We start from the raw sequence: 25,586 nt of genomic DNA on the forward strand, positions 1-25,586 counted from the left end.
TTTGTAATAAATTCATTTTGTATTTGTGGAAACATGTATGTATTCGATCTGGAACAAAGCTTAGTTCGAACCACATGCTCCCTCAAGAGTGGATCGTACGTTGATAGTAATTTTACTACCTCTCCAGGTTTTCGTCTCTTGTATAATCAAATCTTGGACCTTGTTGTCAATACTGTTCCCTACTCTCAGGCAAACTTCAAGTTCCCTCCAAGCAAGCGATGACTGAATGTGAGCTCTGCTGGTCTCATGTTTTTCTATTTTCGGGGATAACCTCCACCACTCATTGAATCCATCTTTGGCCCCTTTACATTTAAGGAGGGAGAGGGCGGTACTTACGGCCTACGAGCGCTACAAAAGGGGCGACTCTAGGCTACCCACCACAATCTTAGTGCAACAGTGGAAAGAGAGGAACCGCATAAAAATGCAATCGTTCCTCCACATTGCGGCCAATTTGTCAAAATCATATGGGCTCTCCACTGATAGAATTCCTATTAGAAGGATTAATATTTGCCCTCCGTGGAGGAGATTGCCGGCCCCACAAATAAACATGTCCCTTATAGGGCAAGAGGGAGCCACCAAGAGGCGATTAACACCTGCCATACTCCAAAACTTGGCATCAGCTACACTAAAGTCCTACCCATCAGATGCAATTTTCTGCTATACCGATGGGTCGGTAATGAGGGACCCCGATAGATCTGGGTATGAGGCCCTTATAGACTACACAGACCGGACAGAACCAGAGATGCCGGTTTCTCCGTCTGAGCTTAAAAGGGTTTTGAGGCGCGTCAGCCAGAGTAGTCAGTCTTGAGCACTGTTCATCATTTTCTTTGCGTTACAGTATTACAATTAACTAGTTAGTTTTTAAAAAAATCGTAGAAAACAAAGGTTAGCTTATTTAAAAAAAAAATGACATCACAGTGGAATTATTTCCAAAATTAAACTATTAAGAATCATAAAGAAATGAATAAACTATGACAATTGTTTAGAGCTAGAGTTTAGAAATATATTTGTAAACTCAATAGCTAGATTAAACCAATGGACTAAACAATGAAGTAAAAAAAAGTTGGCCTATCTTCTTCTTCTTCTTTATATTACATAGCATCGATCAGTGTAGTAACAACAACAAATAAATCTAGTAAATTAGATTCAAACTGTTCTATAGCTTACATTGTATGGAAGAAATAGTCAAGGAGATGAAACAAAAAAGCAACATGACTAGTTTATAAATCGTTAGTTCATGTTTAAAATACAGTAGTTTATGTTTGTTCGTGTCCATACAATTAGTCGTTTTTACTGAAATGCTCAGGGAAATAGGAAATTAATACGCACTGGGGGAATTTTGGTGCCCCTCTCCACTTGGTGCCCTGTGCGGCCCGCACCACCCGCACATTGGTAGCTACGCCACTGACTTGACAACAATCTAAATTATACTTAATAGAGGCCAGATGTAGATCTAGATTTAGATTTAAACATATTAAACTTTTTAAACAAAATTTACATCTAGATTATTATGAAAATAGTTTATTTTCTGACAGGGGGCAGATTGATTTATTATGTAAGCTAAGCATTAGTATTACATTAAGAAGTGAATGTGATGCGAACAGCATAGAGCATTACTATCAAGTAGTAGGCCAACTAGATCTAATCCTGATCAAAATATTTGCCTAACTCTAGGTCTAGTAATCTTGAGATTAAACGTGTAAAGTCATATAAAAAATTATATTCCAGATCTAGATAAAACCTGGTATCTAGATTTAGTTTTAGATCTTCATCTACACTTAGTCTAGATTCTTATCTTCTTTAGATTTTAGGTCTAGACTCATTGTAAATTCTTATCTAGACCTAGTTTCATGGACATAGCCAGAAGGGGGCTGGGGTTCAACCCCCCCCCCCCGAAATGAAATTCCCCCCCAAAGAAGTTTAGTGACTGTTTTTTTTTTTTGCTGACTTTGTTTATTTTAGTTGATATTTTAATACTAAACCAGCTCTTGCCCCAGCGAAGCAAAGGAGGTTTTGAGTTTAAAACCCCCTACCTGATTGTTTTGCAGATAAATCCCCCTCTTCTATAAAACAAAAAAAAATGCAAACGACAATCCTCATATTCCAAGAGCATAGATAGATAAGATTTTGATTTCAAACCCCTCACCGAAATTAACGATAAAACCATCTCTTCAATAAAAAAATATCCATTAATCAGTTACCAGAACTATGAGCGTAGCCAAGATGTTTTTTGTGTGTTGAAAACCCCCTGCAGCGTGGTTTCAAGCTAAACAAAATACCTCTTCAATATAAAAAAGCGAATGACACACACGAAATTCAATGAGCGTAGCCAAAAGGGATTTTGATTTTACCCCCCCCCCTTTCAGCAAGGTTTAAAGCTCAAATCATATCTTCAATATAAAACTATGAGCGTAGCCATGATGGTTTTTTTTTGTGTTTAAAACTCACTGCAGCAGGGTTTCAAGCTAAAAAAATGTAGCTCTTTAATATATAAACAAAGCAAAATACATATTTCAAAATGCTATTAACGTAGTCGAACGGGGATTGAGTTTACCCCCTCCCCTTTCAGCGGGATTTGAGGCTTAAAAACACTTCTTCTTAATAAAAAAAATACCCACTAAAATATCTATGAGCGTAGCCAAGCTAAGGGAGGTTTTGAGTTAAACCCCTCCTCCAGAGTTTTTTTTCTTCAGTTTTAAGTTTTAAATCCCCTACACTTTTTCAGTTTTGTAGAACCCTTAGAAATCTTTGGTCTATATAGACAACTTTTGAAATCACTGCTTTACACAGTTAAGTAAGTAATGGAAAGTAAAGAGAAAAAAAAGTTCCCCCCCCCTCAACCTTGCAAGCCCAACCTCCATTAAACGAGTTTAAATATAATAGAAACATTTTCGAAATTTTTATTGAGCTGGTTTAAGAAATTAAAAAAAATAACTATTGCTTTTCTTATTAAGAAGCTTTAACTAGAAGCTTAACTGAAATATTCAAACTCCAAGAAGGTGAAATTTAATTAAATATCTAACAACTTCTATTTATCATTTTAGCGCTGAGACCAACCTTGCAATTTTGATACCTGCAACTGCACTGCCAACTAACCGCTACATTACAGCCGCCTGCCTTCCGAACGAAGATTGGTATGAGGGCGAAAAGGCCATTTCTGCTGGCTGGTATAATAAGTCTCCGACTTATAGTGAGTACAATGTGCTTTTATTTCCATCTTTACAATTCATACTACAACTACCTTAAGATTTTCTGTCTCGTGAGAACTGTGATTGTGTATTTGTTGCCTTTTTTTTGGCTACTTTGGCAAAGTTTTAAGACAGAGACTGTTTTATTGATCCTTATGGAAATTTGTTGTGATTACACGACTCTTTTCTCAGATAAAGACAACACAACAAAATCATAACATAAATACAACAGATACAACATAAAATTTTATTCAGCGATTACACACAGGCATCATGTTCCTTTTCATCTTTCCTTATCAACGAGTGGCGTTGATATAGTCTGACCGAGTGAGGTATGAACGAGTTTTTCAAGCGCTCTGTTTTTGTTTTGATTGACAGCAGTCGCCCACTTCGCGACGACCTGACGTAGTGCTGATGGAGCGTGTGGCCGTTGTCTTCCAAGATTTTTTCAATTTTTCTTAGACACTTTTGTTAAAAAGTTCCTTTAAATGTGGTAATGTTGTGAGTGTTTTTTTCGATACCCTTTTTATGATGGTTACTAGATAGCACATACCAGTTTAGATTAAGCGTTGTCTTGCCACAAAGATATTCCGTATGTTAGCAGATTTTGTATAGTCGCGCCGTAAAAAGTATTTAGAATCTTCTTATTTAGTTTAAAGCTATTGAGTTTGTATAGAAAAAAAAGTCGCTGGGCTGTTTTCTTTGTCGTCTTCCCATGAAAGCTTGTTGTTGATGATAACGCCTAGATATTTATATGCCATCACTTGTTCTATAGATGTAGTGTTTATTTGCAGTTCACGTCTAGTTTGTTTTTTCTATCTGAAATCTATTAAAAGTTCTTGAGTTTTTGTGACATTCAGTTCTAGAAAGTTGTTAGTGAACCAGTTTCTCTTTCGACATATAATTGTTATTTGCTTTGCCATTCTTACACTTTAAAAATTCCAAATTTCTTTAAAAAGGTAACCAACAAATGTCGCCCAGTTTATGATATCTATATTTAGCTATTTTAATTAAATTTACAAGATTTGTATTAAATTAGACATATTTAATTTTTTTTTTTGTTTTTCATTTCTTCTGGAATTTATTAACTTTACAAAAGTTCACCAATTCCAAAGAGCTAATTATTTTTTTTTCTTTTCTTCAGATATTCAAGCCTATTCCAAACTTCACCAATTCCAAGCGTACATAACGTCTAGGGCCACATGTGAACAAAAATACAGAGACATCTATTCCCTGAAATTGATGTGCACAAGTTTACCTGAAACTGAATTCTTTACATGTAACGTAAGTCTGAAGAGAGGAAATCTTGACTATCCGATTTTACTTTTATTTTCAACAATGTTTTGAGCTAGATGACACGATATAAGGCTTGAAAATACTATGAGATTGTGTTGATCAGACAATGCGTTTCTGATTTTCTTATTGGAATAATATCCCCTATTTAACATGTTTGATTACTCAAAAGATACTGTAATTCCGGAGATACTACTTTTAAGAATAAACTAAAAATGCTTTTAAAATAAATATAAACCATTTCTTCTAGAATTCGGAATCACTATAACGATATTCACACTTGATAAATGTACAATGCAATTTAATTTCATACATTTACTGTAGTCGCTGATATACCCGTCATTCTCATTGCAACAATTTAAAACAATGATTTCCAAACTACTGCCCGCAGGTCACATCCAGCCCGAAAACTAGGTTCTGACCGACCAGCCAGAACATCGGTAAAAAAATGTAGAAAATAAATAAAAATATTAAAAAATGTATTTTCTTAATGTTAGAATTCTCACTCTCTCTTACTTTTTATAGTAATTTATTGTCTTGTAATATTCATTTTTTTTTAATATTAAGAACACAAGGCTTTTATTTTCTGCGACAAGAATTGACAGTTGTTTTAGAGTCTTGGAAGATTTCGCGGCTGTCTTAAGCTAGCTTTGTCCTTAACATTTCATGTGTATAACACAGCACAACGTTAGAACTACTTAACTTGAAGTCGCACAGCTTTTTCTCAGAAAACAGCCTGCTTATGTTTAACTAGAGTCATGTGAAGCGTGGTCGAGAGGACATGCACGCTTCAACTTGGCTTGGCTTAGCTACCTACTAAGAGGTTCGACACCCGACTCGAGCAGAGTTGTGTTTACTGAGCGCCAAAAGGCCGCACGGATAACCTACTCCCAGATACCCTTCCACCTACTGGTCCACAACTGAGATTGGACAATAGCGCTCTGAGCATGCTATAAGCATGAATGTCGTGCTATATAAAAGACAAAATTCTACTGAAGACTGCTTTGCGTGTGCATTCTAGACTTATGTATTTACTTAATATACACACTAAGTGAGTGAAGACTGCTTTGTGTGTGTTGTAAACTGAACTGTAGTGTGTTGTAAACTTAACAGTAGCACGCCTGGCTAAATGTTTGCATTAGTGCTTAGGCTAAGTAGTAAAGTCTGTAACTCATAAACGTGTAGTCATGTATGTTATGACTTTTCTATAAACAGTATTACACCTATATATATATATATATATATATATATATATATATATATATATATATATATATATATAATATAATATAATATAATATAATATAATATAATATATATATATGGCTGCCTGGTTGTGCGATTTGCGCGCTTGACTGTCATTTGAATTTATTCAAGGTTCCGGGTTCAAAACAAAAAAAATCAATTTCTTTAGAACCTCATGAACACAATAACCAGCAAATTATCTTATCTTATAGATTATACAAGCTTCTTCAAAAAAGAAGATAATTACCCATTACATAACATCTAACAGTTAGACTTAAAGTAAAGCAATCATCAAACCATTTCAGAAAATAATATGATACCGGTATTCTAACTTATTACCATGACCTCTGACCAATGAAAGATTACTTTTACATTAACAAATTTACACCATTTGAAAATGATTTCTAAAAAAAAAAAATGAGCTGTCCATCAAATTGCATTAAACTTTAGTTTTGTTCAAGTACTTTTATTGCTTCTATATAAATTCTAAAAATATTGAAACTTAGCTAGACATTTTGCTTTCAATACAACAGGCCTTAAATTTACAAACCTTGAGCATATATTTTAAAAGTTGACCACTTTCAAGTTCATCTCATTTCAAAGTGTTAAAACCTTTATGATGTTTCGATAAATCATTAAAATTAGGAGAGTTAAAAGAAATATTTTTATCTTTCTGATTTATCCCACTGGATCTTAAACATTTAAATATATACATATATAAAAATACTGTACATGATCAATAACTTGTTAGCAGGAATTTGCAGGATGTAGGTAGACAATACATAATTTAGAAAGATCCATAAAAAGTGACATGGTCTTCTTATTGATAGCCTTATTTCACATGTATCATTTAGCCCTGTATCGTTTAAGTGAATTTAATACATTTATTTCATTGTCACTTTTTGATAAGTGTACTTAGTGTTTTCTTTAATAGCATTTAAACTGTTAGTATTGTTGGTCAAATGTTAAGTAGAATATTGTTCTATGAGTTCTAACAAATATGTTATTTCATAAATGTAGGATACAGTTTTCAGTTATCGCTTATCACTATTACAAAATAATTCTGTTTGTTTAAAAAAAACACAAAGAGATGTACAAAGAACAAAAGAGTATATATATAGGCCTACTACCTTAACTGGACCAGAACCTTTACAATGTACATAAATAATACACTCCTCTTGACAAAGAACATCCAAAACGAAGAAACATTTATATTTCTTACACTGTCCTGAAATCACTTATATGTTTTTTTTTACTATTACATTCTTCATGTTTGTTTTGTTTTACATCTTTCGGATAATGATCTAGGAGACCACGAGGACAAACACGCCCATTGACCTTCCCAATGTGCGGCTTCCATCTCAAGTCTACCTCACCCACGTGTAAGATAATTCTAAGCCTAGGACATTTCCTGTGTCCGCCCACATTCTCCAGGCCTGTATATAAGGTAAATTAAATCAAGTCAGACTCTCTCTTTCTCATTCGAGCTGAGCTATCGAGTCTGGACTATATCATTTATTCTCCCTCCTAGAGGAATACCTGGTGCCTCCCTCAGGTGTCTGCCTATTTACCTGCCTATTTATTCATTGGATCAACGATCTATTTACCTGCATCTGTGCTTATTGCTATTCAGCACTGCACTCGCCTACTGAGATCTTCTCAACTCTACCACTTGGCGCTATCGGCATTGCCCGCCTATTCGACAGCCCACCTGTCAAGCTATTAGGTGCGACGTCCCTAAAGATTCAGATCTGTGTAAGACGTCATAGCTACGCCAACCCTCTGCAACTCACTGGACATATCCTGTTCACTACGCTGCCCAGGCAGATCCGCTCTGCCCGCAGTACACGTGTGCCCACGGTAGCCGGCCACCCGCCCTACTGTGCCCACTACAGATATTAGATTTTGGGATTTAAACTCCACAAGAACCATATCACCGGCGTCCCTCTATCCGCTAGAGCGCCACCTCCAGCTGCAGAACCTCAAGCCAGGACACAGCCAGCTGCGACATCAACAGGACAACCAGCTAAGTCAGAGGACAAAGTGACATACTCTCTTATTAAATGCAAGAGTGATGATTAAAGCTAGTATTATTTAGAGATAGAAGCAAACCCTCCCCCTTTTATTCTTATATGTATATTTATGTAAATAAATATTCTTCATTTTTAACTTTTGTATCTATCTTTCATTGCTGTGTCTCGTTGCGTGTCTGCTCCCGATTCATATGCTGATAGGTTGGTGTGTGATAGCTTTAAAAATAATCATCCCCTAGACATTAAACGCGCCAAACACACATCACATTACCCCACCTGTCACACTGACACCACCCAACATTTGTTGGGAATCGTAATAGCGGTTGTTCGTTGTGCTGTTTAAAAGACACCCTCGATAACCGTCTCTCACAGAAAGAGATGCCCTTTTCCACAAGACTGCAAGGTCTGAAAGAGGTTCTCTGCGAAATAACATTCATTCATTTATCTATATGTCAAGAGATCTTTGGAGCAGAATAGCATAACATTTTTAACAGTTTCCTTTTACATATTTGGTGCTCGCTAGGAAATCATTTTAATAGATTTGAAATAGACACTACTTTGGCAAGTTAGGCCACTCTTTACACAACATTTTTAGCGGCCCCGAAAAAGGAAAAAAGCTACTAGTTTTGTGTGAAATGTCTGTTCGTCCGTCTGTCCCTCTATTCGTCCGTTCCGTTTAGATCTCGTAAACTAGAAAAGATAGTGAAAATCTGACATCATGATATTTTAGTTTATTCAAAGTTCTGATGCAATGGCTACTTATTTCTTTTCTAAAAGCGAAAAATATCATTTTTAAAATCAATTATGCAAGCAGTTTTTGCATAAAAATACACAACTTTTACAACTATTCACTATTAATAGTAACAAACATGGGAGTCTCATTATTAGGGGAAATAGACCCAATCCATATTTCTAATACACTTATGCAAATGGTTTTAGATTTTTCTTTTAAAAAGTTGTTACATTTGTATTGCTAAGTTATGTAAGTTCTGTAGTACTAAATAGTACGTTTACCTAAAACAAGTGTTTTTTTTAAGAGAAAAATCTATTTAGTATATTTAAGTTGGACATAATTTAAAACAACAATTAATAAGTAGTTTTTCATATTATCGCGTGATCTGCAGTGCTGCACATATGCCATAGAACACTTAACTAAGGAATTTTTTTTTTAAGGAAATGTTTTTTTGTTTTTTTCTTTTTTGAGTATTTGAATAAAAGATTCATTTTTTAAATAACAATTAGATCAATTAGATATTCATTATAAGATATCAGTTAGGCCAGGATCACATCTAACTTCACATTTACTTTCACCTATTCTTTGGTCTACTGGACCGCTGGGGCACCACTTAAGATCTAACAAACTTCTTTCTCCATTCATCTCTGTCATTTGTCTTTGATAGAATATAATTCTAATGTTCTTTCTGAAAGTATTGATACCTGCCTTTTTTTTTTGGACCACTTCGGAGGCCGATTTTGAGTTTGTGTTTTCACACAAACTGTCTTTGTAAACATGTTTTTTTTTAATTTCGTGAGTTTTAGATTTATATTGACAGATAAATGAATGTTATTTCGCAAATATGTATCTGAGAATAATTATTACCCAGAGAGCTCTTAAAAACTTGAGGAGATGTCAAGTAAAACAATACAAGTGAAGTTCCTCTTTTAGACCTTGGGCAGATGATGTAAAGGTCCTCTGTTTCAGTGGCCTACGATTAACGTGTGTGTCATGTGGCCAGCACAACTACCAACTGCCTTTACCGCTCAGCCACCTCGCCTACGATGTAAAGAAATGTTCTATTTTAAAATGTAGCTACTAAGAGTGTCAAAGATTAAGTCGTATAATCAAACATTTAGAAAGAGAGAAAATGAGAAAGAAGAGAACGGAGAGAAAGAAAGAGAGAATGGATATAGAGAGAAGAATAGAGAAATAGATTTGGCCGTTCCAATATAGCCAGATTTACGGACGAAGATGTTTGTTATGGGAATCGTTAAAATGTGGCCCGTTTTATTGAAAGTGCAAAAAAAGGCGGGGATATTCTGGCCAAAGAAAAACAATAAATAGCCAGGGAACCAATGAAAGTGTGTAGCTGGAGATAAATGATTGTTTTTTATACATTTATTATTAAGATGTATTTATAAGTTAATATTCATGACTTTGCGTCTAATTACAGCCTGATTTTGGTTCCCCTCTCTACACATATAGAGAAAACAGATGGACTTTAACAGGTATTGGTCCAACTACAAAGGATTTCTTAGACACACGTGTGATGTTACATATACTCTCATTTCTACTTTTCTTTTTCTCTCACACCTTTCTCTATTTCTCACTTTCTTTTTGCCTCTCACATCTCTCTCTATTTCTCACTTTCTCTTTGTCTCTCACATCTCTGTATTTCTGTTTCCCTTTTTCGTTGATATCTCTCTATTTCACACTTTCTCTTTGTCTCTCATATCTCTCTCTATTTCTCACTTTCTCTTTGTCACTCATATATCTCTTTTACTCACTTTCTCTTTGTTTCTCATCTCTCTCTATTTCTCTACGTCTTTCATACCTCTCTCTGTTTCTCCCTAAAAATCAAAGCAACCCTAGATTTCATCCTTCTCTTACAGATGTAGCCTTCGCCAGGGCTTTAGTTTATACGTTTTAAAACCTTTGTTAATAATTGTAAAACCTTCAGTGCATGTTGTGACCTTTTAAGAAATTTTAGCTCTAAAAATATATCATGGCCATGCATTAAAATAGCCTTCGCAAAGTCATTGACCTTGGGCTATCGTATGTTCCTAATTGATTATGTATTACTTGTGTCAATATTTCAGGTATTGCCAAATTTATTGGCGACTGCTATAAGCCTGACAGACTTGGTATGTACACTGATATCTTCCAAGCTAAAGACTGGATCAACAGCATCATCAACTGACGCTAAAATAGAACTCATTGTAAAATATTGACTTGTAAAAGACTTCTTGACACATTTGTCTTTTGTTATTTGTTGATTTCTATGCAACGTTCATATGTGCAAGTAACAGCAACACCCAGAAATATTTAAGTCGTAAAAAGTGGGCAATGGTTTATAACCATTGTTAGTGTGAATGGTATTTGTTAGATGAGGCCAGGACAAGATTCATGCATGTCAGAGGAGTTGGTGGGGGGGTTAAAGAATATTAATTAAAACACATGAATACACACACAAACAATTTGCGGATCAATGGCGGTAATGTTGGGTGAGTATACAAATGTTGTTTGTGTGCGTTTATGCATGGGAATGGGATTTACTAAGCGTTAAGGTTAAGATTTGAAATTAAAATAGCTTCTTCCCCCCACTAAAAACTTTTGGATCTGTTAGTACTACATACAGGAGGCATTAACAATGAATGGGAAAATATCAGTTGTCTGTAACCATAAGCAGGAGTTTTTGTAGTTAAATACCTCTCTTCTAAAAAAAAAAAAGAATAATCAACAATCCCCTTTTCAATATAAAAAAGCAAATTACACACTCAAAATTCTATAATCGTAGCCAAAGAGTTTAGAGTTTATCCCCCCCCTTTCAGTAGGGTTTGAAGCTAAAAAATACCTCTTTAATATAAAAAAAGCGAATTACGCACTCAAAATGTTATGAGCGTAGGTAAATGGGTTTCGACTCAGTTTTGAGTTTAAAACCCTTTTAGCGGGGTTTGAAGGTAAAAAATACTTCTTTAATATTAAAAACAAAGCACATTATACACTCAAAATTCTACGAGTGTAGTCAAAGGGGTTTTGAGTTTAAACTCACCTCCAGTGCAGTTTGAAGCTAAAAAAATAACTCTTCAATATAAAAAAGCAAATTACGCACTACAAATGCTATGAGAGTAGCCAAAAGGGGGTTTTTAGTTTTAAGCCCTCTTTCAGCGGGGTTTGATGTTAAAAAAAATACCTCTTTTATATAGAAAAAGCAAATTAAACACTAAAATTATTTGAGCGTAGCCAAGCCAATTGGGCATTTTGAGTTTAAACCACTCTCCTACAGATGGCTTTTCTTAAAAGTTAAAAATCCCTCCAGATGGTTTTTAGATTAAAATCCCCCTACAGAACGTTTTGAAGTGGAAAACCTCTTTCTTCAATATTATTTCTAAAGTAAACTACAGTTACCGAATTCTATGACTGTAGCTAAATGGGTATTTGAATTTAAAAAAAAAAAAAAAAACTCCAGAGATTTTTTAGTTTAAAATCCACATCAGAGGATTTTGACAATAAAACTTTCCTTTTCGATATAAAATATAAAGCAAACTTCAGTCACCTAATTACAAAAGCGTATTTAAGAGAGGTTACACATTTCTACTAATGGTTGGGCTCCATTAATACAGTGCATTGAATAGTCATCTGCTGAAATTGAAAAACACTAAATGTGGCTCAACAAAGATGGCTAAGACAGATTTTAGGAGTCAGTTATAGAGATCGGGTCTAAATCAAGGAAATGCTATGCCGAATTGGGAGTCGACACCTTAGTAAGGTTGTGACAGAGCGTCGCATGAGGTTTGCGGGACATGTTTTCCCACAAAACGAATTACGCATACTAAGGGTTGCGATGACATCCTAGTACAACTTGGCGCCAGTAAGGCAGTAAGAGTAGCACATTAGGTTTTTGAAATAAAACTTTTTAATAGCTGGAAAATGCACTGTAGATTCCCTGAAAATATGCATGTTGTTGGCTTTCATACCAGAAATAGTGCTTGGCGGCGGAGCTTCGCCCCGCGCTGTGGGAGCTCCAAGCGCTCCCCCAGACCCACTTGCTGGCAATGACGGAGAGGCTACAATTTTTCGACTAACTCAAGGAAAAAACATTCTAGGACATAATAAACGTCTTCCAAATAAATGAAGGGTCAGAATGTAATAAAGATCATGTACACATACACACATACTTTTTTTTTCGCGGGGGAGGGGGGGGCAAACATAAAACATAATTACAAATAAACATAAACTAAACAAAATTAATAGGCCTAAATACTAGATCTAACAGAAAACAAAAAGAAAATCTTATGGTGTGAACAAATCATCTCTTTTACAAACACAAGAGAGATATGGAACACCAAAAACATTATAAAAATAAATGACAACGTAGTTCTCTAAAAATAAATCAACTAGTTGTTCTACATAAAACTAACATACATTGTTTGAAGAGTTTCGCTCTTTCCTTTCCTTACAAAAAATATAATTAAATATAACAAATCTATACACTCACAAATATACTGTTTCTTGAAAGCCAGTATCTAAACACTTGTTGTAAAAATACATTTACAAGATGGATAGTTAACATTCTATATAGAATACTACAGGTACGCATTTCAATAAATGAATTCATCTACATGCTGGCTTCTAACAATAAGAATAGTCCAACATGAACAAAAACCGCGGTAGTGATATTCTATATAAACTGCTAATTAAATTTACAATCTAATATGAATAAGTAAAATGTAATTACCTGCAGCCATCCATAAACACATGGTGTAGAACCAGGCACAAACAGGGAATGGAGACGACGTAGGTCCAGTAACGTACGGACACTACAGCGACAAAGGATGCCGGTCGAATGGACAGTGCCCACGTTGGTCTGCCTTGCCATGCGCGGACACAATGTGCCATCTAGGGGGAAGGGTCACGTGGATATCTGGGTGGCCGGTGTTTTCTGAAAAGGTATCCACTCCACTACATATGTAAAGAAGAATGTTCTTAAGTTTAAAGGACTTGCCACCAGATAAAAAGTATTCCTTTGTTCTTCTTTGAATGACGGTATTTTCAGATGAGGTCGGCTGCCAGAACATTTTGATTTCGATTTAATTGTTTTTTAAAGGGTCAATCTCTTATTAAAACATCAAGAAAAAATATATTTCTGTAAAAAAAAAATTAAAAAAAAAAAAAAGAAAGGAGTGAATTAAATGCGACGAAAATAAGTGACTGCGCCTACCAAGAGGCATTTAATTCACTACTTTCTCTTATTTAAAAACTTGGTCCCTGGTGCTGCTGTTTATTTATGTTTAATATGTATGTATCATCATTTGTTTCAGCACCTAGCTTCACTTCTATATTTACGTTCACAGCTTAATTGCTCATACCCACTGAAGCTTCTATATCAGTGGTCTTCAACCTTTTTTGGCCTACGGCCCCCTTTTCGAATTTTTTCTTTAAAAAAAATCCTCCTGTCACAAACCGCTGTGAGCCCACAACCGTTTGTGTGTGTGTAGCAGAACAAACGCAATCCACTACCATGGCCTTAGTTATTGTGTAAAGTTTTAAGTTGATTACTGTTTTTTATATTTTAGATCTAATGTCATTATTTATGTTTTAATATATTTTAATTAGATTTGTTTTATTATTGGAATGTTTATTTTGTTGTCACGGGACCAGAGTACCTAGGCTACAACGAGGGCGGGGTGATCTGGGGAAAGGGGCAGTGGTCATCACTGGTCAGATACTGATGATGCATGTAGACGTAACCACTGAGGTTAGGCGTCACTGATGATGCAAGGGGACGTAACCACTGTGTAGTCCACGTGGGAGGAATTTTTGCTCCGAGAAAGGCACAGTTAGTTGGCGTGGGTCTTGTGGAGCGGACGGTCGTATTTCCCGCTCCTGCTCGTTTCCTAATCTGGTACGAGAAAACTATAGCAGAATGACTCCATGATTAGAGACATAGTCATTAGAGATCTGAGTTTAGTTTTAGTAGTTGATGTACCTGTATATGACGTTTCATTTGGAAGATTACATGTTGTGTGTAAATAAAGTTACAGTTTAAAGTTATAGTTTCTAACTATATTCCGGTGTTTAGTTTTCTATATTAATTATATAGACTAACACCAAAATTGCGACAGGGCTAAAGCCACCAAAGTTCCAGCGTCAACAGTCGGGCCTCCAGAATCATCCTAGACTACGACCAGTTCAAGCAGGCGCCAGCACACTGCTAGCGTCTTGTGACAACTAAAGTGGACGGCTCGTCCTGGATTGATCTACTGCTGTACGTTTGGAACTAAAGTGGACGGCTCGTCCTTGATTGATCAACTAAAGTGGACGACCGCATGCCAAAGGCGATTGTTGTTAACTCCTTGGCCTATGACTGACGAGCTTTGAGGTGCTCCTCTACCCCGTGAGTGCTATAAAGATTTATTCATTTCGCTTTCACTGGCATAGAGGAAAGTACCTGGCAGTATTCTCTGGCAGCAGATAGCCTCTGAGAGAAACAGTCCGAGAGCTCTTACAAAAACTGCGGGACAAACATTTGATACTCAAAGTAAAGCCAGCATACAACGGCTTTGTCTGTATAAATTTCGGGAAAATATGTAGGTCGCAGTTGGGTTTCCGTTGTTATGTGAAACACTGGACTCATCCGTAATCTTCGGAATTAAAGGCAAAAACAGCCAATATTATCATTATGCAAAATTTATGTCAAATAATTTGCAGTGATTACACACAAAAATTAATTGTAAAGACTTTCTTTCAAATTCTAAGAATAGTCTTTTTTACGTTTTGAATATTAGGGCCTACTGTTTTTAGGTTTAGTTGTAAATTTAGTTTTAATTTTTAATAAAAAAATTATTAATGCTGAATTCACTACAAAATGAAATTAAGCTATTAGTAACCTTGTGCCTCCGTAGTCTGACAATATTAGAAATTTCAAGCTTTAAATTAGCCAAGGCAAGGCGAAGGTCTCCTCTATTTGCTACATCAAGTTGTTGTTTTTTTTTTGTTGCTTATTCATTAACTTTGTTACGCACTAAATCTAGGTTAACCATGTATGCTGATGGAATTGCTAAAACATAATTTCATTTTCGACCAAAGTTTGGAATTTTACTGAAACATTTCAATGCAGCCTCATCTCTGTTGTGCCTCCAGGGGCGTAGCTAGGAATTTCCATCGTTTGGGGGCCAGGGGGGCTTGACATCTTTGGAGGCCGATGCATTTTGCGTAATATTTAATTTAATTAATTTAAAAAGCAATAATTTGCCCCCCCCCCTTAAATGGGGGCCCGAGGGATTTTCAAATTTCCCCCCTCCCCCCACCCTAGCTACGCCACTGTGTGCCTCCTATGTTTACATTCTTTTTTACTGAAGACATAGTTTTGTAAATCTATTTTTTCATGCAACTCATTTTGAACGTCAGTAACAGATGTTTAATAATTGTCATTTATATATATATATATTTTTAATTTTAGAAGCGAATCTTAAGTTCTTCATAGAGCATTGTTATGTGAATTGCATAATTATCGGTGTCCTTGGGCAGTAATTCATTTGTCAACAAACAAGTTATGTGTGATTGTAAAACTCTTTAAAATAGATTTAATATCTCGATAAAAGAGAAAATGATATTATCAATAAAAGTCAATCTCTTTCCTAGCAGTCGGAGGTTCGTTTCATTCATTTGTGTTAGATGCCTACCATGTAAAACAATTTTTTTAAGCCTGCTTTAAGTCCGTCTCTCAAAAAATAAATTATTATTTGAGCTTAAAAAAAGTGCCATAACAATTAACAAACCCCTTTCGAAATCCAGCGAACTTCAGTTTACAACAAGAGTCTAACACCTTTTTCATCATTTGTTTCATAACATTGTTGAAAGATGCGCTTATTTTAGGCATGGGTTTGTATTTTTTTTACAGTTTTATAATTAGATTTAAATAGAAATGAAATTGCGGGCTAAACTTTTCATGTGTATCATAACTCACAAGGTGAATAGTAAATAGATTTGTTCTTTATTCTATATTACTCATGAAGTTATTGTAGCGTCCAACCTCTGATGGTTTTTTATATGTCCCCATAAACTACATAACTAGACAATATTAAAAAAAATTTCATCTCTAACAGAAAAAAAAACTTTTTGTGTTACACATGTTTTAAAATAAATTTAGTTTTAATCAATTTTTCAACAATTTCATATGAATTTCTAAAAAGCTATGCATTTTTCTAAGAAGCCACTAAAACATATCCTGCTTTGCTGATTTTTGTTTTAATATTTTTTTAATTGTAGATTTTTATAATTGTTCATGAGTATTCTTAAATAATTTTTGGATATCGCTATATGTTCGTGAAGCCGACTTGGTTTCATAACCTCATCTGATAATGCCATCAAAGTAGAACTTACTATTTTTCTAGTGGCACTTCCCTAAATCTCAAGGAAATATTACAAGACATACCAGTGAGTTTTCATAACATTTTATCAATGTTTTTTGTTTTTAAAAAGTAAAATTATTCTATTAAATGTTACCTGTAATGTTTTTTTGCAATTAACATTTACGTATTAATATATTAACATATGTAGATAAAATAATCTATAATCTAAAAGGCGTATTACCTACTTTGTTTATCAAATCTTAAACGTTTATAAGCTCGAAATCCATGGGCAATAAATACTCTCCAATCATAGCAAACAGTAAGAATTTTAAAAATAGAAAATGGGATTCCCGAACTCAATTTCTAACGCTGTTCCTTAAATTAGAAGCAAGTTAACTATAATTTGTCTATATTTAGTTTAATGTTGAAGAATTTTAAAATTTGTTTTGTTTCAGAGCACCTTTAGTTTCTTCTTTCCGCCTTTATGCCTAGCGCCCCCTTACCGCCCCATTTTGTGCCCAGCGCCCCCCTACCGCCTATTTGGCTCTCAGCGCCCCCCAAAATCTCGAAAATGCCCCCTAGGGGGCGAAGACTGTTCTATATGTAATGTGTTTAGGTTGTCCACTTGTCATTATGAGAGATATACAATTAGATAGAGCCATTGTTTGTCTAATGCATGCCTAACGGCTGTCTGTGTCGGCTCTATTGAAGTTGTTGGTGAACGGATGTGGCGAGGTGGGGGAGGAGCTAGCTAGGGAATGTGACCATTGACCACTGGGGTGGTAATTTGCATACGAGCGAAATGACTCTGGACTAGAAGAATGTTATCTTCGGACATTCAGATGGTGTAGAGGTTAAGTTCGCTTAGTGCGTTATCGCTAGGCGGTGTTGTCTTTCCAGGGCCACTGGTTCGAGCCTTGGTAGGCGCAATCCTTTATTTTCGTCGCATTTAATTCACTACTTTCTCTCTTTGTAAAACTTGGTCCCTGGTGGCTGCTGTTTATTTTTGTTAGACATAACTTAGCAATACAAATTTTTAAAAAATTTGACAAATAATCTAAAACCGTTTGCATAAATATGTTAAAAATATGTTGTCGGATTTTAACTATTTTTTTCTAGTTTACGAGATCTAAACGTGACGGACGGACGAACAGACATTCCACACAATACAAATAGCGTCTTTTTCCCTTTAGGAGGCCGCTAAAACATTGACAAAGTCGGTCATGACGAAACCTTGCTAGTATGTAAAGAAGAATGTTCTTAAATTTTAGTGAATTTCCACCAAATAAAATGTATCCCAATGTTTTACTTTGAATGACGGCATTTTTAGAGAAGATTATGGAAACTAAGTCGGCTTCATAAATATTTCGCAATATCCCTAAAAAAAATAGTTTTAAGAGAGTTCATCAACAAATAAAATACGTTCTAGTATTCACACAAGATTAAAAACAGAAGACAAAGCCCAGATTATGTTTTAGTCGTTTTGTAGCAGATGCAAAGCTTTTTTTTTTTCAAATACTAACTTATGTCTTATGATATTGTTTTAGAATTGATTAAAACTAAAATTAAAATCGTTGAAAATTTATCTGAGAAAAAAAATTTCTTAGTGATGAAACATTATTTCAAAATCGTGTAGTTATGTAGCTTATTGCGACGTGTGGGGAACCATCGGTGGTTGGACGCTACGATGGCTTTATAAATAATAAAGAATACAGAAAATCCAGATCTATCCAGTCTTCACCTTGTGACGGGATACAACATATTGTTAAAATTTGAGCCCACAGTTTCATTCCTTTTTTAGTTAACTATAAAATTATATTAAATTAAATTAAAGGGGAATAAATCTTATCTTATCTTATATAATATAGACGTTACTTCAAAAAAGAAGATGATTACGTCCTACGCGTCATGCATTTAGTCATGCATATTAACCAATGACTTAAATTCTGCCAAGTCACTGGTTTTCCTGGCTAGCTCAGGCAACCCATTCCATGCTCTAATAGGACTAGGGAAGAAGGAGTATTTGTACAAATTTGTCCTAGCATATGGGACGAGGAATGTGCCTTTATCTTTGTGTCTTTCAGAGTATTTTATTAAATTTTGTTTTTGTATTTGAAGATTATGGTTCAGTGTTTTATGTATGATTGCTACTTTACTTTTGAGCCTTCTGTCCTGAAGGCTTTGTAAATTTAGTGATTTTACTAAAGGTGTTACTCTAGTCAAATGTGAATATTCGTTTATTATGAATCTCACTGCTCTATTTTGTGTCTGTTCCAGTTTCTTAATGTTTTCTTGAGTTGAGGGGTCCCAAACGGAGGATGCATATTCTATTATTGGCCTAACCAAGGTTAAATAACATTTTAGTTTTATGTTCTTATTTGATTTTTAGAAATTTCTTTTAATAAATCCTTAATGCTTTGTTTGATTTTTTTTAGTTTCATCAATATGTGGATTCCATGATAGTTTTTCATTTATTATAACACCTAGGTATTTTGCGTTTTTAGTCTGTGTTACTGGTTTGCCTTGAAAAAGATAAGTGGAATTAATTTGTTTTAGTTTTTTTGTTACTCTTAACAACTGACATTTTTCTGGGTGGAAAGACATGCTCCAATTTGATTCCCATTTCTGTAATTCATCTAATTCTCTTTGTAAAATATCTGTGTCTTGTGTTGTTTTATTGTTCTATATATTATGCAATCGTCTGCAAATAATCTGACTTTTGTTCCTGAAGTAATGCAATTTGGTAAATCATTTATGTAAATTAAAAATAGTAGTGGACCCAAGACTGTTCCTTGAGGTACACCTGAGTTTACTGTTACCGGTGTTGATTTAGAGCCATTTATTATTACAGTTTGTAATAGTAATATAGTAATGCAAATTAAAGAATGCTAGTATTTTATGCTCTCCTCTTATCTTGAAAACAAACTGGACCACACAGGCAGGTAAAAAGGCAGATTTCAATATTTTCAAAATGAACATAAGAATGAAATTCTATCAAAGACAAATAACAGAGATGAGTTGAGAAAGAAGTTTGAATGATCTTGTGTGGTGCTCCAACGGTCCAGAAGACCAAAGGATAGGTAAAAGTGACTGTGAAGAGTGAAGAAAGAAGGTTGACAGATCGTGTGTGGTGTCCAAACTATCCAGCAGACCAAATGATAGGTGATAGTGAATGCGAAGAATGGAGAAAGAAGGTTGACAGATCCTGTGTAGTGCCCCAACTATCCAGCAGATCAATTGATAGATGAAAGTGAAGGTGAAGTTTGATGTGAACCTGGCCTGATTTCTTATAATGAATATAAAATTGATCTATTTGTTTTGTAAAGGGTCAATCTCTTATTCAAAACCTCAAGAAAAAAATTCAAACAGTTAAGTGTTCAATTGTAAAAAACGTTCTATTCCGACAAAATGAAAAAATACTAATTAATTGTTGTTTTAAATTATGTCTAACATAAATGCATACTAAATAGTTTTTTCTCTTTATTAAAGTGAACATTTTCTTTGTGTAAATGTAGTAGTAGTATTACAGAACTTACTGAGCTTAGCGATACAAATGTAAAAAAAAAAGTAGTTGACAAAAAAATCTACAACATTTTGCATAAATGAGTTTTAAAAAATGGTCATATTCTTCTCCTCTACTAAAGAGCATACATTAGTCTTTTCTGAAATCGAAAAATCTAATTTTTAAATCACTTATGCAAGCAGTTTTTTTTTTCAGAAAAATACACCACTTTTAACTATCAAGCACTCAAAAACGTTAGGCTCTTTATTACATGATACTATTTTCTAAGGTGTAGGGTGAGGGGAAAAAAGAGATAATTGAATTCACAAGCGAAAACTATATGTTTGGGAAGGAAGGAGGCGTTATAATGCTTGTCATATTTAAAGGACGTAACCTATACTAAAATTCATTAAAAGTGATATCAGAATTTACAGACCAGAAGTAAGTTTTTTTGTGAGTGCGTTTTAAAGCTGGCCTTACCAATAAAAGGTAACATATACTAAAACTCACGGGTTAATAAATGGAATATCTGTAATGCTGGTAGTTTTATTGAATGTGCAAAAAAAAAAAATAAGGGGGAGGAGTTTCCGGCCGAAATTTTATGTGAGTGTTACGATTTGAAGGATGTAATGAGAAAATAGGGCCCCGAACAAAATGTTTAAAAGCGCCTATCAAATATTTGGATAAGGAAGTAAAAAGTAGAAGAATAGTCTGACAGTGGAAATCAAAGGTCAGAAAGTTGGACGAGCGGTGGCTGAGTGGTTAGGCCTATGGCATCGAAACTTGCGTTTCTGTGTTCAAATCACTGTGATGACTGGTATTTTGAAGTTCAGGGTTTTCAGGACGCCCCTAAGTTCACCCAACTCTAATTGGTATCTGACTTGAGTTTGGGAAAGTAAAGACGGTCGGTCGCTGAGATGGTTAGATGATGCCCTGCTAGTTATCCGTTATCCGTTGCCCAAAGAAACAGCTTATCTTAACATAATCCGCCCCATAGGTTGCACGATTTCAAAGATTAACTTTACTTTACTTAGAAATTGACGAGTAAAAGAGAAATGACGTAGCTAGGGTGGGGGTTTCGAATATCCTCCCGGACTACCACTTAAAGGCCCTCCAAGTGAGTGTCTGTATTTTTTTAAAAATATTAAGCTATTAGTTCATGTCATTTTGTTGAATGTCGAAAAGAAGGGGCCCCTAAAGAGGTCGAGCCCACTGAGCCTCCAAATCTCTAGCTATGTCACTGTGGGAAAGAGTGATACTCGAATTTATGAGCCGGTCCAGTTCAACGAAATAGATAATAAAACTCACGAGCCTATGTAATGCATGGTTCAGCGTTTACTCGTGTACCTTACTATTAAGATTATTTTTAAAAAAGTGAGGGTTCCTTGGCAAAGTAAACAATATATAACCTAGGATCAAATCAACGGACGTAGTAACGGTATCCTAAATAAACCCAAGTTGCTTTTCAGGTAGACCTTTTGACTGCATTTGGTTACGATCTTCTCAACCAGATCTTCTGTAAACGCTGTTAAACAACACAACACATCTAACACTAGAACTTGACTACAAAAAGTTTCAAGTAACATTGTGGCAGTTTAATTACAACTACATCGACAGTCAATACAACACAATGGACCTCATTCACCAATCGTAAACAAACAACATTTAGCCACGTGGTTCTCTATCTCTTCTATACAAATTACGTAATCCATAATGTCACATGATACGTTTTTTTTTATTATTCTATCAATATTATCACGTGGCTAAACGTTGTTTGTTTACGATTGGTGAATGAGGTCCATTTGCAAATGCTTTGCTACACAACAGAATTGCTTAATAAACACTGCAAGTCTCTCGTTCTTCTCCTGAACTCGTGGTGCTACACTTTTGAGGACTCACAGTCTACCGCACACTACTTCTTACGGCCTTGCTGTACTGGACTCAACTGTCCTTTCTTACACATTGTCTCTCGTCCGTAAAGGCTTTCGATCACATGACTATAACACTGGTTATATTTGCGTGTACTAGCAGTAATTTCACTTGGTCAACAGCCGTTGACCTGTGTGATTCACCGCATAGTTCATAAACACATTAACCCATTCAGTCCGACACTGGAGTTACAACAATAATATTAAAATTACTATTTATTCACTAACGATATTTTATATTAAATATTTATATCGAGTTAGATAGGGCAGATAATCATGAAGGAGTTTATTTAGCAATAAAAAAACACTCTTATAGCAAAAGAAATTATTTTACCTAACTCAAAAAATTTAAATAATAGAATCGAAATGTTGTAAAATCAACACCACGTCAACATCTCTTATAATAGGCAGTATTTACAGACCACCAAATTCTAGTTTAGAGTACATGCAAGAACTATGCAATCAGTTAACTACACTTAAAGAAAAAACTAAAAATGCGGTTTTTTGAATTATGGATGCTATAAACTATATAAAAATTCGAAAAAACAAATCATAGATAAATACCAAAGCCTTAAGGATATATATATATATATATATATGAGGTTTTCATAGAAACTTTTCATCAGATCATTAAAAAACCAACTAGATTAAACAACACATTAGATCTCTTCTTAACCAACAGACCTAGATTATTAGTAGAGTATGATGCTATCCCTGGTCTATCAGACCATGATATCATTAAAATATACAGTCAGATAAAAGCAGTAGTCAATTTAAAACCCAAAAATCTTACACTGGAATAAATGCAACCTAACACAACTACACCAAGCTGCGTTGAACTTTCAACATCATTAACCATTAACCAACCAGTCGATGACCTATGGAATTTCACAAAAATTATAGAAAATCATATACCAATAAAGTACAGAGTAAACAAAATAAATAAATGCTGGTTTAATAATAGATTTAAAAAACTTTGTAAACAGAAGGAAAACCTATATCGAAAATTTAAAGAAACAAAAAGCAGAAAGAGTTTATAAAAAGTATATAAATATTAAACACCTAACCCAAAATGTAAGCAGACAGCTGCAGAGTGAATACATAAATAATGTAATATCTAGAGATAGCAAAAAAAAACCTATGGTCATACATTAAGTCTAAGAAAATGGAAACAACATGTTAGCGCCATTAAAAGAAGATGATTACTTAACACATAATAATAATGATACTAAAGCGAACATCCTAAATAAATACTTTGCATCAGCATTCTCAGTCCTAGGAGACAAAGACATATTACTTAATTTAAACCAAGTAGACAACATAGGAGATATAGAAGAACAAGAAAAGGGAATCAAAAACTATTAGCCAACATCAAACTTATGTCACACCCCCCCCCTTATATAAAAAGGAGAAAAATCTGACCAAGGAAACTACAGACCAGTATCATTTACCAGCATCACATGTGAAATCAAAGAACACATAATATGTAGCACATCATAAACCACTTAGACAAACATAATGTACTTACCCCATTCAACATGGCTATAGGAAATATAGATCATGTGAAACACAACTAATAGGATTAATTGATGATTTTTTAAATGTTTAGATGATAGTGAGCAAATAGATGCTATCTTACTAGATTTTTCTAAGGCTTTTGACAAAGCTCACCACCATAGTTTGCTTAAAAAATTAAAATATTTCGGCATTAATGGTCCACTGCATCAGTGGATTAAAGATTTTCTGGTAGGGAGAGAACAAACTGTAGAGTAAAACTGAGACATCAATCGAACACGTTCAGTCGCTGACATTTTTTATGTTTCAATTTGTGTATCTCCGTCAATAATTAGACTTAATAAACTCCTCATTCATTTTTTCCTAAAAAGGAGATAGTTTTTATTCTATTACTACTCATAGTTAAACTTATATTTGATGTTAAAGTGGGTCAGGTTGATGCTTTTAAAAGCTTAAAGTTTTGAACATCGTTTGAACACACGAGAAGTATGGTGTTTTAAAAGTGTTATAATCTTAACATTTTGTAAAACGTATGGTGTTTCAAAAGTGTTATAATCTTTTAATTTGGTTATTTATATCATTTTCTTTTCACGCCATGTCAAGACATTCAGATTTTAGTCAATTTCACATGCTCCATATCGCCCATTTCTGCTTAGAAACTGACGATACACATAAGTGTAAGGTGTTAAGCCTAGTAACGCATTACCGACATATTACCGTACCGGTACTTATTAAGGTCTAAGCTATTTTGAGATATAAGGCCCTATACAAATCCAAATATTATTTATTTGGGGGAGAGCCTAATAAGCTTTGGTAGCCAATAAATAATCCCTCCCTCCCCAAGCCATTGGAGGACACAACAGTTTATACGTGGTTGACCTAAAAACAAAACATACGCGGCTCTTCATATATAGCACGCTCAGTGTATGTAACTGCCCAAATGTCAGTGCTATATATTTTTCGATCAGGGGTGGGCACTAAAAAGCTATGGTAGCTTGTTAACTGTGTTACCTATAGATGCAAATAGATCCCCCCTCTCTAAACTACCTGGTTGATCAAAAAACATATTTTAGAGAACGCTTAATATTTGTCACACACACAAACAGCGTATCTATTTATTATAAGTATCTATCACGCCTAGTGTTTGAGACCTAATTAGCGGCTTGATTGTTGGTACTCGATTGATGGCTCATCCCCCTTTCCCCTCAGTATTGTTCTTACTACAACTTGAACAATGTTTCGGATCTGTGTTGATGGCCTGGTGTACACCTTTGTGTAGCGCTATCACTGACCCTTTTCGTTGTGCGTTAGTCAGATGACTGCACTTGGATTGAGTCTTGAAATTGAAATAGTTACTTGGCCCTGAAAATGTGTAAATGTTGGAAAGTGGAATTGTGTGTGAATTTAAGAAAGCCCTGGAAAGGGGGTGTAGGCAGAATAAGAGAGTGGGTGTGTTATTGTTATTATTTTATTCATTTGTGATGACATAATTATCTATTTCAAAGGAGTGTCTTTGTAGCGCATTATGAGCTTTATGGCGAAAAAATAATAATTGTATAGACCCAGCGTCACACTTCTAGATAATAATAATAATAATAATAATCTTTATTATCCGTAAGGAAATTTGTCTTACAATTTGTGCATTACACCAATCTAGATCTAGAAGCACAACTGGCTCTATGCATTTGAGGCTGACGTAAAATTTTTATGTTCCATCAATTATTGATGATCTATTGATAAAGTGTCTTAACTTTTTCTTCCCCCATCCTTTTTACCTACAAAAGTTTAATTTTAAAAAACCATATCTACA

General features: G+C 34.7%; 1 protein-coding gene across 2 annotated transcripts in view; it reads left to right on the plus strand.

Moving 5' to 3' along the window:
- Positions 1-10,722, plus strand: part of LOC106079345 (mannan-binding lectin serine protease 1-like) — a 36,326-nt gene extending 25,604 nt beyond the window's left edge. For both annotated transcript variants that reach the window (XM_056024480.1, XM_056024481.1), the window contains 4 exons: positions 3,045-3,190; positions 4,333-4,472; positions 9,931-9,985; positions 10,577-10,722. In XM_056024480.1, coding sequence (XP_055880455.1) covers positions 3,045-3,190; positions 4,333-4,472; positions 9,931-9,985; positions 10,577-10,677 — 442 coding nt within the window. In that variant the 3' untranslated portion in view covers positions 10,678-10,722. The remainder of the gene's footprint in view (positions 1-3,044; positions 3,191-4,332; positions 4,473-9,930; positions 9,986-10,576) is intronic.
- The last annotated feature ends 14,864 nt before the right edge of the window (positions 10,723-25,586 follow it).

The sequence above is a fragment of the Biomphalaria glabrata genome, chromosome 3, assembly GCF_947242115.1.
Source record: "Biomphalaria glabrata chromosome 3, xgBioGlab47.1, whole genome shotgun sequence".
Taxonomy (NCBI): domain Eukaryota; kingdom Metazoa; phylum Mollusca; class Gastropoda; family Planorbidae; genus Biomphalaria; species Biomphalaria glabrata.